Source organism: Phoxinus phoxinus (assembly GCF_949152265.1).
Source record: "Phoxinus phoxinus genome assembly, chromosome: 6".
Lineage (NCBI taxonomy): Eukaryota > Metazoa > Chordata > Actinopteri > Cypriniformes > Leuciscidae > Phoxinus > Phoxinus phoxinus.
In genome coordinates, this window is record NC_136881.1 from 12,269,915 (window position 1) to 12,285,285 (window position 15,371).

Genomic DNA, 15,371 nt, shown 5'->3' on the forward strand with positions numbered 1-15,371 from the left:
TTCTCCGTCACATTTGCATAAAATCTCAATGCAACATTTTGCCCACAACAAAAACTGAATTTCCATGATTTATTGATGTTAGTTGTGTACATGTCATGTGTATACTGCATAATTTTGTACACTCATTTTTAGTTGATCATTTTTCCTCTCATACACACATTGGTTGGCACTGAGGTTGAATAAAGTTACAAGGCACCAGTAGTGTTGATTATCCAGTTGAAACATGTTCCACTGTGCACATTTCTGTATGCTAATACGTAGTACAAAAAAAAAAAAATCACATGATCAATTTTTTTTTACAATTTGCCATAAGCAATATTAATTTTCAGTGCAATTTCCCACACCCCCACACATTTTTAGACAAGAAGTAGACTGCTCTTCCTCTCTAAGCTTGATTAACCCAGATGATGCCCTTATGATTTCAAAATCAGATGTTGCAAACCTTCTCAAATGTAAGACAGCTGATTCTTAATTATGCTGAAATTTGAATTGCATGCTTTTCCTAAACGCATAAGAACATCCCAGTGATGCAGCTTGCCCAGATGCCATCCATCACCACGGCATGCAGGGGTTAGGACAGTCACGGATATAAGACTCCAATGTCCCCTTAGACGCCTCCATTAGAGTAGTGTATGTGGTCAGCTGTACAGCATCATAAAGGGAAGCGTTAATGAACAAGCCATAAAATGTGCTACAAACTGATACGTAAAACATTAACCGTAATGGACAATGAACCTACTTTATTTAACATCGGCTTGGTGGACAGGACATCATAGACTGTCTTTAAGGAGATATCCTGAAAGAGAACAGGGTCATGAATGTTAGTGGTGAAAATAAAAATCACTATTATTTGGCAAGCTGCATAAACAGGATTTAGTTTATATGCGAGGTCAAAACTCACAGCCTGTGTGGTCTGATTCATGCATTTCATAGCAGGAGTTCTCCTGTCATCCAAAAACAGAGGCTCTTTCCAGTGGTCATAGTTAGTCTCCAAAACATACCACCTGCCATTCTTCACATCAAGCCTGAAATACATAGTATGTCAGTTTATTATTAGTTTCGAACCAAAAAACTCACACGTCTACTTTTAAGTGTGTGTAATGTAGATGCAAAGCTCACGCCAGCGGACTGATGCTGTGTGTTCTGGATCTGGTGATGATGCAGGCTTGACCCGTCTGGTTTCCTCCCAGGATGAAGTAGGCTGGAGCCAGCAGCTTCGTGTCAGACAACAGAGCCTTGGCACCTTCATAGCTAAAAGAAGACAACATCCAAATCATCATCGTCTTCATAAACCCAGGAAATGACCATGTGTCTTTGCTTTTGTTTCTTTCTTCAATATCGCAAACAAAGTCACTTCTTATTTAAGTTCAGGCAAAGACAAAAAATATACACTAGTTTAGCACAGTTTGGAATGATTATAATTTCTATATTTTTAAATGTTTTCTATTTGAATATATTTTAAAATGTAATTTATTCATGTGATGCAAAGCTGAATTTTCAGCATCATTACTCCAGTCTTCATAGTCAGCTTCAGAAATCATTCTAATATGCTGACTTGGAGCTCAAATATGATCAATTATTACAGGCGCTTAATTATGAATATAGTTATTTTTATTATCAATGTTGAAAAAGTTTGCTGCTTAATATTTTTGATACATTTTTTCACGATTCTTTAATGAATAAAAAGTTCAAAAGAACATCAATTTAGTGCATCCTTGTTGAATAAAAGTATGAATTTCTTTCTTCCTTTTTTATTAATAATTCTTAACACCAAAGTTTGAATGATAGCCTATCGCAGTTTCCGCAAAAATATTAGGCAGCAAAAACTGATTTCAACTGACGATAAGTATACTAAAAAAAAATGTAAACATCCGATCAGCCTATTAAAATGATTCCTGCGGGATCATGTGACACTGAAGACTGGAGTAATGATGCTAAAAATTCAGCTTTGCATCACAAGTATACATTTTATTGTTAAATATATATAAATATAGACCAGTTCTTTTAAATTGTGATAATATTTTACAATATTACTGTTTTACTGTATTTTTCATCAAATAAATGCAGCCTTGGTGAACATAGGAGACTTAAAAATAAAGAAAAACACTTAGTTTAGGGTCCAGTTCTAACTAGTTGCTTATTAGCATTCATATTACTAGGATATTGGCTGTTTATTAGCACATATTAATGCCTTATTCTGATTGACCATATTCTTCATCCCTTAATCCCACCACCCATTACCTAAACAACTACTTTACTAACTATTAATACGTAGTAATTAGGAGTTTATTGAGGCAAAAACTGATAGTTAATAGTTAGTTACTAGTAAGAATTGGACCCTAATCTAAAGTGTGACCATATTTTAAAATCTCTAGCCAACCTAGTTGCATTCTCCAACACAGAACGAGTCAGAAAACTCATCCACATGCCGTCTCTCTTCCCCAAGATCCACTCCAGAATCCCTGTAATTCACGTCACACACTTAGTCACAATAACACTATACCAACGATCTGACCAAATGAAATAAGTAATCATATTTGAAGAAAGCCTCAATGTGTTTCTGACAATGCCATATGGCTCTGCAAATAAAAAAGGAAAGGCTTACCGATGTACCCTCCATCCAGACTGAATCGTTCATTCATAGTGAGTGTGAAAGAGCGCTAGAAAGAAGACAAAAGACAAAGAGTCAAGGGACAGAAGCAATGTGATTATTGACCAACAATCCGCGCTTTCACAATTGTCCTTCCTGTTTAACAGCCGGAGTGAAACTGAAAAGAGACAAAAGGTCATTCTGGATCCTGTCACCATGATTTATAATCCATTCTGGACTGAACTCAAATCAACTCGGATCTCATCTCGTCCATGCTTACCTGATGAATACCAGTCAGCATGCCCACGTATCCGGCAAAATTGGTGGATTTAAAGACGGTCTGATTGTTTCTTCTGAAGTCGAGGTTGACAACAAGTGGCTTCAGCTTCTCTGTGATGATCCATGACCTGTTCTTCAAATCCCAACTGTAAGCAGAGGATTCAGAACACTCTGAAATCTTAATGTTTTAGGCTTCAATGTATAGTAGTCGTCATTTGAAGTGGATCAAAACCTTTCATCAAAGTTATACATTAATTTTGAACAATACCTGTTCTTGTCTTAGGACAACTTTGATTAACTTTTTTTGATCCACTTCAAATGGAGACTACTGTATGAATATATAATGCTCATAATTCCAGGAAGTGCTGTAGGTTAACAACAAATACCAAAACAAAGACACTAAACTCACCCCATGAAAAGTCCAAAGTCCAGGTTCCTTGCATGGATGAGATTGCCTGGAGTAAAAACAAACAAATATTTCCAATATGGCACAACTTTATATCAAATACTCTACAGTTCTAGTGATATTATACACTACTGTTCAAAAGGTTGGGGTCGGTAAGATTTTGATTATCGGTAAGATAATGTTTTATTGTTTAATGTTTTAATGTATTATTGAGAAATATTACAATTTAGAAGACCTCTTTTCTATTTTAATATATTTTAAAATGTAATTTATTTCAGTGATGCATTCAACGCTGAAATTTCAGCATCATAACTCCAGTCTTCAGTGTCACATGATCCTTCAGAAATCATTCTAATATGCTGATTTGCCTTAAGAAACATTTCTTATTATTATCAATGTTGAAAACAGTTGCGCTGCTTAACTTTTCTTTTCTTTTTTTCAAGATACTTTGATGAATAGAAAGTTCATTTCTAAATGAAACAGCATTTATTTAAAAAAAAAAATTGTTGTTGACCCTTTCCAAAAATTTATGTTTTTACAGTCACAACATTAAACAACATAATCTATCCTGGCTGAATACATTTGTATTCATTTCTGTCATATATATATTTCTGACCTGAACCTTTGGAATTGTAGTGTATGTCATATAATGCATATTTGATATGTTATAACACAGATAAAACTGATCAAATAATCTCTCGAACAATGATATCCTCACCATTGACATCCTCTGCGACCAGAGAAGTGCATACAGTGAACACCTCATAAAATATGTTGAAGAGCACCACCTCACCTGCGTTACAGAGAACAGTTGATGGAGTGAGTCGATGGTTTGCGTTTTATTTGACAGTGTGAAACATGATGGTTTTGATGCATTTCATACCCAAAGGAACACCAGACACTGTTGCTATTCCTCTGAGCTCCTCGTTGAACGGATAAGGCAGGGTGTTCACCATCAAGGGCTGAGGACAAACACATCAGTCCTTTAGTTATTATTACAGCTTAAATCATTAATGTAGGTGATCTTTGACAGGTATGTGGATCAGTGTGATAGCCAGACATGAGATTTAGTGACATGAGGTTAGACTGCCGACTCACCAACTCCTCGTCTACTAGTTTGATGAGCTTCCCACTGGGAACAAAGGCATCTGCTAGATCTCTGATAGCCTGAATCATGCTCGCCATCTAAAAGAAAAGCACACGAGCTCTTGAAAACGTCACTGAACACATCAGCCCTTCAGTCATCCCTTTTTAGTTTGCTTTTGGGTTTCAGTTCACTTTTGGTTCACAGTTAGGCCTGACTCAATTATCGATGAGTCATCTGACTGTGGTTATTCAATCTGATCGCAATTATTTCAAATAACTGCAATAACTGTGCAATAAATTTCACTTAAAAGTAAATTTAAGCGCGTACAGAAATGCCATTAAAAGCATTTAGAGCATTTGAACTATAGAGCATTAAATCAGTGATGGTATAAACTCACCTCCCTCTTTTTGTCTGTAATAACATCTGTCCATCTTTTGCTTGGTGGTAAGTCCAGATCAACGGTATACCAGGACACATCACCTTTAAATCTAAAAGATACAGTGATTCAAATACAGATTTTCTTTTCTTCTCCCCTCAAACACTCCCTTCTTCTCCCCTTGTAAACACAATTTACAATTTCAATTATGTATACAATATATATACACACACTGCCGTGCAAAATTTTGGGATCAGTAAGATTTTTTATGTTTTTAAAAGAAGTCTCTTATGCTCACCAAGGCTGCATTTATTTAAAAAAAAAGAATAGAAATATTGTTAAATATAACTGTTTTCTAATTGAATACAGTTTAAAAGTGATGCATTCAACGCTGAAATTTCAGCATCATCACTCCAGTCTTCAGTGTCACACGATCCTTCAGAAATCATTCTAAAATGCTAATTTGATTATATTCTTTTTTTTCAGGATTCTTTGATTAATATTTAGTAACTTTATAAAGTCTTTACTGTAACTTTTGATCAATTTAATGCCTCCTTGCTGAAAAAAATAAATAATTTATTTTATTTCTTCCACCCAAAAAAAATATATATTACTGACCCCAAACTTTTGAACAGTAGTGTATAATGTTACAAAAGCTTTCTATTGCAGATAAATGTTGTTCTTTGGAACATTCTATTCATCAAAGAATCTAGATTTTTTTTTTTTTTTTTACTTTACTCTTTTACTTTTTTCAACATTGATACTCATAAACGTTTCTTGAGCAGCAAATCATCATATTAGATTGATTTCTGAAGGATCATGTGACACTGAAGACTGGAGTAATAATGCTGAAAATCCAGCTTTGCATCACAGGAATAAATTATTTTTTTTCATGTATAAAACATTATTATTTATTAATATATAAATCCAGCTTTGCATCGCAGGAATACATTACATGTATTAATGTATAAAACACAATTTATTAATATATAAAACATTATTTTGACATTATTAAAACATAAATTACAAATATTAAAACAGAAAACAGTTATTTTAAATTGTAAGAATATTTCAGCTTTGGTGAGCAGAAGAGACTTCTTTTAAAAACATTAAAAATCTTACCAATCCCGAACTTTTGAACGACAGTGTATATTATTTATATATAAAATAATATTTTAAATAATATTTTAAAACATCAGTTTTCTTTGATTTCTAAATGTACTATTACAAGAATTTTCTTTCTAGAACTAAAAAACAGGGTGAAGCTGCAAAAACCACACACGTGAAGTAATGTGACAAATATGACATATTTTAGTAATTGCATAACAGGCATATCCACTGTTACAAAACACCTGACTTGGTTTCACTTCTTTAAAGTTAAACTGACACATGACATAAGACATATTGTGAAATATATCACTTTTGTCTTTTTTATTTATTTCCTAAATCTTTGTTTCTTTCCTGTGTGACTCGGTTAATTCGTACTTTGTCTCATAATGTTGTTACATGCAATTGTTGTATGCTTGTACTGATTAAGGTTTGGAATAACATGTTATACTCTGACAGAAGTGTTTGCAGATTGTATAATCCATAACTTCAGTCGTCATACTCACGTTGGTCCGTTTGGAGGATACATGCCACTTCTGCAGTCTTCTGTGTACTGAAACATGAACACCAGTGCTTTAGCACATATTTACAGTAAACTAGTGTTGTTTCCAACAGCACTAAAACAGCCCAATGGCGTGTAAACACAACACTGCAGTCCAGCTATTATTGTAACTTGCAATGAAACAAATCCGAAATTAATATTAAAACAAGAATTGCCATAAACAAACCAGTTTTCATCAAGACAGATGGTGACTTACCGGTGGTATATATTGCGCATACAAGCACATAAACATAAAAGAGAGACTAAAACAGCAGACGTTTAATTTGACGATCATGATGAGACGCCCGCAGTCTTCAGACTTCAGAAGCGTCTGTGAACACGGAAGTGCTGATGAGATGATTCTCGTGACAGTTCCTAATCTGCGCAATCCCAGTAGACACTGTGGGAGTTACCATAACAATGAGTTACAAAATAAAAGATGACTTTACACTTTCTGTCTTTTGGGTTGTCTCTGCTTTATTTTACTAAGCTGAAGCACAAGACTGCCCCATATCAATTATATTAGTATTAATTAGGTAATGAGAAACAATAACCGCAGAACAAAGCATTTTACCTCTCCCGAAACAAACAGGACAGATAACATTGACTGATAAACAAATAGGCGAATGTATTGCGACATCTAACGGTTGTAGAGGGAAGTGCAACAACAAGCTGTGTGTGTGTGTGTGTGTGCGCGAGTGTGTGTGTGCTTGCGTGTGTGTTGGGCCAGGTATATGGGTAAACCCAACATTACGTGGACAAAATTTAATTTGTTTTGGTCCCCATGAGGAAACTAGATTATAAATACTGATGATTTTGAATATGTAAAAACGCAAAGTATTCTGTGATGAGTAGGTTTAGTGTTTGGTGATAGAATATAAAGTTTGTACAGTATATAAATCATTATGTCCATGGAAAGTACCCATACAACATGAAAACGCAACATGTGTGTGTGGACAAATAAATGTTTTACAGTATCTTTATATGTCTCATATTATTTCAAATTAACTGCAATATTCTCGCAGTGGAAGTACAAAAAACTAAATACCATTTTATGTGTAAATCTTAAAGACTACAAAATCAATATTCAGTGAACGGACAGCACAGTTACTGCACAGGATGAATTACATCTTCAAATGTGGTTCAAAAATAATAATATTCTCATATAGGCCATGTATCAAAACCCTACAAAATCACAACACATCAACACTGACGACTTCAGTCAGAAACATTCGAAGAATAGTTTTCTATGATGTTTACCAAGTTTTCTGTGATTTTTTTTTTCATTCTATGTACTGTGACAATTTTAAAATAAGAATATGATTAAACAACAGAGATTTTTTTAGTTTACAATCCATTTAATTTGGGAAATTAATCACATTTACAGTTCAATACACAAATTACAACATCTCTAATATTACTAATTGTAGTCTATTAAAAAAAAGTGTGAGGGGGCATTTTCTTGTGAACAGTGAATAGTTTATTTTAAAAAATGGCAGATATTGCATGATAATGTCAAATTAAAACATAAAAAAAAGGTTTCTCCTGGTTTCACTTGCAGTATCTGTCAGCCTTCATCTTTGCTCTCCTAAAAAAGAAAAAAGAAAAAACATTTTAATGTAGTAATGGTAGCATATTCACAATGTTTCATACACCATCTTCTATAATAAATCATCCAATAGGGTATATCAACATGCCACCCTTTCTTCCATCTAAGGATGAGCTAAATCAGCAGGCTATATTCATGCATTATTCAGTATGAGGTTTCTCCTCCAGAAGCAGTAAAGTCAGAGGTCTTACCTGTCCAGCAGTGCCTCGTGGAATTTTCCATCAGTTCTGGCTACTTTCAGAGAACCGCTGTCTTCCTCATTCACCCTCAGCTTCCGATCCTGAAAACTCTGGAACTTCTTCCTGTAGGCAAACATTCACATAAACATGTATTTTACTGAAGCACAGCTTCTGAATCTTACTGAAGGTAAAAAATAGGCCAGTCACGATCATGAACTTTGAGCTGATGTCCGATTTTCATAGAAATAATTGCGATTAATGCTTTTTTATTCATGTCACTTAACGGAGAACTCCAGCGCAAAATGAACCTTTGGTCTAATTACACATTGTTACCTAGTCAACCGTTATCTGAGATTTGTTTTCATGATTGTCGAATGTAAATAGTTTTATCTCTAAAAACAGTTTAGCCTATAACGCTAGTATAACGCTAGTATATAGGGTATTGAGTAATGACAAATACAAATCGCTTGTTAATACCACTAACAAGGCTCAAAATAGCCCCACACTAACACGGTAGCATAATGAGGGTCCCTACCTTCAAACCGAAGCATTGAGAACTTTGACAGTGTCCAGACAGTTTAATAAGAAGATATTTTATACATACAGTAAACTTCGTGTAGCCATCTTTGAAAAACAGACTCTATCAGTCGATCTAGGAACGCCGATCCAAATGCGCTGAACTGTGTAGAATCTCATATGGTCCAGCCAGAGCCATATAGAGCGCATTTAGATCGGCGTTTCGTTGATCGACTGATAGAGACTGTTTTTCAAAGATGGATTCTGCTTGTATACGTGAAGTTGACTATGTATAAAATATCTTCTTATTAAACTGTCTGGACACTGTCAAAGTTCTCAATGCTTCGGTTTGAAGGTAGGGACCCTCATTATGCTACCGTGTTAGTGTGGGGCTATTTTGAGCCTTGTTAGTGGTATTAACAATCGATTTTTATTTGTCATTACTCAATGCCCTATATACTAGCGTTATACTAGCGTTATAGGCTAAACTGTTTTTAGAGATAAAACTATTTACATTCAATAATCATGAAAACAAATCTCAGATAACGGTTGACTAGGTAACAATGTGTAATTAGACCAAAGGTTCATTTTGCGCTGGAGTTCTCTTTTAAGGCCATTGCACACTGAGCCTGAAATTCGCATCCGAAATTGTCGCACGTTAAAAAATAAAAACGACCTCACGTTATGTCAATCACGCTTGCACACTGCCTCCGAAACTTTCGTCCGTCATTAAAAAAAAATCGAAACGGATTCGATTATCTGCGTTTTTAGCAGTTTGAATGGTGTTTGAATGGTGCTTTGACAATTCAGAGCCAGCGAATCACGAATACGAAAAAACGCATACAAAAATTTCGGACTCAGTGTGCAATGGTCTTTACAGTGCAAGTTACTTTTTTTTACTTGGAATTAATTTACTTTGATGCCGTGAAAATTAATATGTATACAATTAATATATTACAATAAATACAATGCAGTCTAATTAAACTCACAAACCTTCATTTCGCATGAAGAAAGACTTTGACTATCTTTATGTACTTTATATTACAACAGTGTTTTTACTTTTTTTATATTCTTTGGCAAAATGTGGTTGAAATTTAAACTGCCCAATTATTACGGTTGCCTCAAATAATTGTGATTAGATAGAATAACCACGATCAATAATCGTGACAGTCCTAGTAATAAAAGCAAGCACTCACACGTAGTTGATCTCACAGTTCTTGACATTACCCCTGTCTTCATCAGCAATATCGTCTTTACTCCTCACCTCTCTTTCTATGGATGAACGGATCTGTGGAGGACAGATAAGCATGAAAAATAATGTTCATATTTATTCCAGGAAAAAGTCAAGTGTAATTTAAAAGCAATATTCTTGTGTTCAGATAAAATACATCGTCTGTGAATCCTTCTGTCCTTCAGACAACAACAACAACAACAACAACAAAAAATCCCTTAAGCAATTGATCTTGGTGTTGACTGAGTTCAGGAGAGATTCACCTTGATCATCTCCTCATCTCCCGCTGTCTTGTTTTTGGCCACTATGTCTCCGCTCTCACTGTACGAGATGAAGCAACTGTTTGCAGCAAGCAAGGCCATTTTACGCTGCGGAAAACAAGAAACATAAACGAAATGGTAAAAGCTGAATTCGAAACTTATTAGCCAAATGTATCAACATTATTTTCATTGTGACTGGTGAATTGATTTGCCTGGCAGATTCACTCACATCCTGAAACACCGGTTCCCACTGTTCTCTGGAGCCGATGGCATCCGATCGACCAATCACAACACCATCTGAGCTTATACCCAAATACTTCCCATAGCCTGACTTCAGCGCTATCCTAGAAACCAGCACAACAGATGAGATACGTTTGTCACATGATCGATTCAAAAATGACCTATAGAATAATACATGGCACTCATGATTATACATTTTAAGGTGCTGTTAGTAATTGCAGACTTTTTTTTTTAACCTCATGCACCTATCCCTACTCAGAACACCTAGTTATGGATATGGATATGATCTTTACCTGGAGTCTGAGAGTCTGATGGCAGTGAACTGTTCAGGAGGATCTGGACCTTCATCCTCTGTGAACATAAGACATATTTTTTAAACTTGTGTACACTCCCATTCAAAAGTTCAGAGTAATTTATTTGATCAAAAATACAGAAAAAGTAATATAGTGAAATATTACAATTATTATTATTACAAATAAACTTCAATACTGGTAAGCAAAAACTAAAAAATATATAAATAAATGCTGCTTAATATTTTTGTGGAAACTGAATTTTCTTTTCATGATTTTGTATTAATAGAAAGTTAAAACTACAACATTCCTTTTGTAACATTATACATGTCATTACTGTCAATTTTGATCAATTGAAATGCATCCTTGCTGAATAAAAGTATTAATTTCCTTTTCTTTTCTTTTTTAAATCATCTTACTTTACCTCAAATCTGTGAATAATTTGTATGGCATCAAAGTATTAATGGCTAACTATTTCAAATGACAAAACTCATAAGATTTGCTATAAAATATCAAATACAGAGAACAAAGAAACGGCCTTGTAACTATAAACTACTTGACAATAATTTATTATACCTATTGAGTCTTGCAGTATTTTAACAGTATGTTTTTCTCCAACCATGAATGCCTGAACAAAAAGAGCAAACCAGAAAGCTGATATTCTATTCCACCTGCTGTGAACTCATGAATTATCTAAGATATTAAATACTGCAAGAGCACTACAGTGATATGCTCAAAAAGTTACAGGATTGTTTGTGTGTGTGTGTAATCATACAAATGCATTGGTCATGAAGTGGGTATCAACAACAGGTACAGTCATTATTTTCCTAATTTCAGGTCTCAACCACTAAATTAAATTGATGTTGAGGAGCATGCACAAATTCAATGGTGCTTCCAGAGTGATGTAGAGACTGATCCTTACAGCCAACGGTCAGTGAAAAGCAGAAAATGAAGCTGGAAAGAAAACAATCGTAAACAACTCCTTCTGTTGACTGAACTATGAAATTGCTCAGTGCTTTGCATGAATGGCTGCGGTAATAGCAACTGACGATCCCTAACATTATTCAGGTTTTTAAATCCCTCCATACTGAGAGCAACAGAGAAACAGCAGCACCTAGCCAGCTCTACTTTTGAGACTTATTTGTTCCGCGCTATTAGAGGGACCTTTCCAATTTAAAAGGCAATATAAAAGCCGCATGGCAGAAAAAAAAAACACAGCGCAGTATAATTGCACAGAAAGAATCGCTTGTTGCCTGAAAGTACTGCAAATATATCTTGTACAGTGTATTTTTAAAAACATAGACCTTAAGAATGAAATAGTTCAGGTTCTAGTTTACGTAAAATAACATTTTCTCCTTTCAAATCTCACCACAACATATTTCATCATCATGTTTGAAGGTAGGGAATGCAGTTTGGAGAGGCTAGTAATAGCAAGCTAGCTTTGAAAGCAAAAGATCCCACTTTCCCTTCAGAGTGTCTCCAAACCCACACCTCCTTCAACATTAACGCACACAACCAGAGCAGAGTGTGCAAAGCGTCACGAGACGGTGTTGATTAAATTACCTCATGTCTCAAAAGCACATAACATTACAATAATAATGAATGTAAACACTTTATAGAGATCTGACTTGTACCACCTGACTGCTGCAGGTTCATTTTGGCATTGATAGTGTTGCCATAAAAATGCATAATTCTCAGTCTGAGGACATCAACGTCACAGGTTGCCATCTCTTGATTACGGTTATTACAAGGCATGAGCCCAGCATAAGCTTGTTGTTTTGGTTCAGGAGGAACTGTAAAAGGTAAAAGTGCTCTGTGACGGTCTGTCTACAACTCTGCATAGCCTTACAGAACAAGCTGAAGACTATTATGAAGATTATTACTATCTTCCCTAATGTTGACCCTCTGTCTGAAATGCTCCATTTTAGTGCTGCGGCTACTTTAAGCCTTGCCAGTAAACAACAATTAGTTAAATTCATGTAATGGACTGTTACTTTGTAGAGGAAAGAATACAAATACACATGTAACAAAGGTGTTTCTGTCATTGAAGGTCTCCAGATACAATTTTTTTTGACTGTGGACATTCTTTGTAACCCACACTCGCTACTAATTTGCTCAACTAGCCTATAATTTTTTTAAGTCATCAAGATATCAAAATGGACAACTCTTGTTTTCTTTTAAATGGAATATAATCAAACAACAACATGAGTCCAATTAGTTCCCGATGAACAAAATCAAATCCCGTCCTACTTTTTTCTTGTTCTAGAAGCTTTTACTTGGATACTCATCACAATAGGGGAAGAAAACACTATCATAACATTTTTCATGTCGACTTTAAGAAAAAATACGTCAAAAACGCTGGAGTGAAAAAAATTGTCTTGAGTGAGTACTTTTAAGAGAAAGAAATATGATGTATACAGGTGTACAATAAATTCTTAAATTACGTTTTTTGATTTTGAGTCTAAAATTAAAATGGGTTTAATTATTTTGTATTCCAGTGTTCTTTCGTTTTTTTGTACAGTTTCTATTTCTACCCGTGTATTTTTTCTCTCTCTCTTTGTATTGTTATTGAATAAAGTGCCTTAAGAAGCTGCTTTAGAGGCGCTCAATAAAATAAAGTAATATTTTAATAATCATTTATAAATTAATAATAAAATAATACACAAAATAGGATCTGAAAGTTTTAAATAGCAAAACTGAGCTGCCTTGCAACTGCAACATTTCAGGACTGGAATGAAGCATATAGAATCAGCACCTTTATGTGGAGCTCCTACAGTGAAGAGTCCAGTGTCCAGTGCATGGATGTAGGAGTTGCTGTGCATCTCTATGGCCACTGAGCCTGTGATCTCACCAAAACTCTTCACTGACCACCATCCTCCTGATGAGACATTCAGAAACACGCATCGTTCAAAGATAAAAGGCAGATCATACAGCATTTACAAAGACAGAAACTGAACTAGTCAAATTATATCTATCCATCTATACACGATAGTTTAGAACTCAATGGGCAAAGTGACAACAACACACCAGCAACATCCAGCTTGTCGTCTTCATCTTCTCTTTTTCTCTTCTTGTCCTTCTTTTTCTTCTTTCTGCACAATATGGAAGTCGCAGGTCATTTACATAAGCGGAAATAATTGTGATATTAACATAACTATTTAACAGCAAAGCTATTTACATCAATTAGAACAATAACGTTAACTTTAAGTTACATAGACTCGATACATTTTCATGAACACAACACAGAAAAAAACCCTTACTTCTTATCGTTTAACCCTTTTAGCACCAGTTTGGTAGACTTTACGTGTGAGTACTCTGTCATGATCACACAAGATTTAGGCAGTTTCTGTGAGATATCATACGTTGTTGTTGTTATTCACGCCAGCAAAGAGTTTTCCAACAGATCTGCGTGTGTACGGTGGCCGAGAGGACCGCACTAAAGACGCGGCTGGAGGAAAGTGCGACACCAAACGGTCGGAGAACGCACTGCATACTGTTGAAGTGATGACGTATTTTTGTAGGCCAATTTGAAAGTTGGCAATGGCATCAACCCTAGAAAATATATGATTTAACCTTTTTATCTTTTTCCTTTTCTTTTCTTTTCTTTTCTTTTCTTTTCAGAGTAATTATATATTTGGAATATTACGCAAATCCAGTTTATGTATGTATTTTATGTTGTTGTTATTGTTCATTGATAGAGATACAACCACACTTCATTTCCCTGATCATGTATGTATGTATAAGTTCTGCAAAAAAAATAAAAAAAATAGCATCAACCATAAATACCCGTTGGCTTTTTTTCTTCTTTTTTTCAAGACAATAAGCTCTTTGACCAACACAAGTTCTTACACGTTTTGTTCATCATGATAATCTTCAGAAATAAACACAACTATGAATTCTGAAGCCTATTCGCCAGAAATAAAAACCTAAAAAAAGGCTGTAAATTATCTATAAACTATAAATTACACTAAATCCCTTTATTTCTGAACAGATGTAGTATTTTTGACAGAATTCATGAAAATATATGCCACTTAAATTTAAGACATACAGTATGTTTAGATGGGTTTACAGTTTTTACAGTATAAAAATTATTATGTCTATGGAATGTCCCCAGGAAACATTAAAACCCCACAAACTGTGTGTGTGTGCATGTGTGTGTGTGTGTGTGTGTGTGTTTTGGTGTGTGTGTGTTGGTGTGTGTGTGCGTGTGTGTCCGTGCGTGCATGCGTGTGTGTGTGTGTCACGCTGTTGCTCCTACCATGGTTTTAAATCACAGGGTGTGTCGGAAAGGATAGGTTATTGCCAGATTATTTATCAGACATGAAGAAAGAGAAAGAGAGGGGGGTTGGGTGGAAGTGTGTCTCCAAGCCTTTTTCTCTCCAGACACAGCGTCTACCATGAGTGAGCCACCATTTAAACCAAAATAGCTCTGAACATGGCAAAGCCCTCTTATTTAAAACCTCAGCAGACCACTGTAACAATGAAACACACACACACACACACACACACACACACACACACACACACACACACACACACACACACACACACTATGGCCTCGCTACTCTGTAATTAATTTCAATACATCCTTTTAAAGTTCTATTAAATCAGTCAGTTCAAATCAGTTACACAGGAACGGTACACTGAGGATCAACCTTCT

The 15,371-nt window shown here is 35.1% G+C and overlaps 2 protein-coding genes across 2 annotated transcripts; both read right to left on the reverse strand.

Moving 5' to 3' along the window:
- Window positions 1–55: 55 nt before the first annotated feature.
- Window positions 56–7,012, reverse strand: asah1b (N-acylsphingosine amidohydrolase (acid ceramidase) 1b). The gene is made up of 15 exons (XM_079615085.1): window positions 6,961–7,012; window positions 6,604–6,786; window positions 6,352–6,398; window positions 4,760–4,850; window positions 4,374–4,460; window positions 4,159–4,237; window positions 3,994–4,068; window positions 3,279–3,324; window positions 2,871–3,015; window positions 2,606–2,660; window positions 2,381–2,462; window positions 1,120–1,251; window positions 902–1,025; window positions 740–796; window positions 56–642 (listed from the first exon to the last, which is right to left on the reverse strand). Exons 1-15 carry the CDS (start codon window positions 6,988–6,990, stop codon window positions 553–555), a joined length of 1,323 nt encoding a protein of 440 aa, XP_079471211.1. The 5' UTR covers window positions 6,991–7,012; the 3' UTR covers window positions 56–552.
- A 718-nt stretch (window positions 7,013–7,730) lies between these two features.
- frg1 (FSHD region gene 1) lies at window positions 7,731–14,201 on the reverse strand. Its single transcript, XM_079616752.1, has 9 exons — window positions 13,972–14,201; window positions 13,739–13,803; window positions 13,467–13,589; window positions 10,715–10,772; window positions 10,411–10,525; window positions 10,185–10,289; window positions 9,887–9,978; window positions 8,187–8,297; window positions 7,731–7,974 (listed from the first exon to the last, which is right to left on the reverse strand). Exons 1-9 carry the CDS (start codon window positions 14,031–14,033, stop codon window positions 7,938–7,940), a joined length of 768 nt encoding a protein of 255 aa, XP_079472878.1. The 5' UTR covers window positions 14,034–14,201; the 3' UTR covers window positions 7,731–7,937.
- Window positions 14,202–15,371: the final 1,170 nt, after the last annotated feature.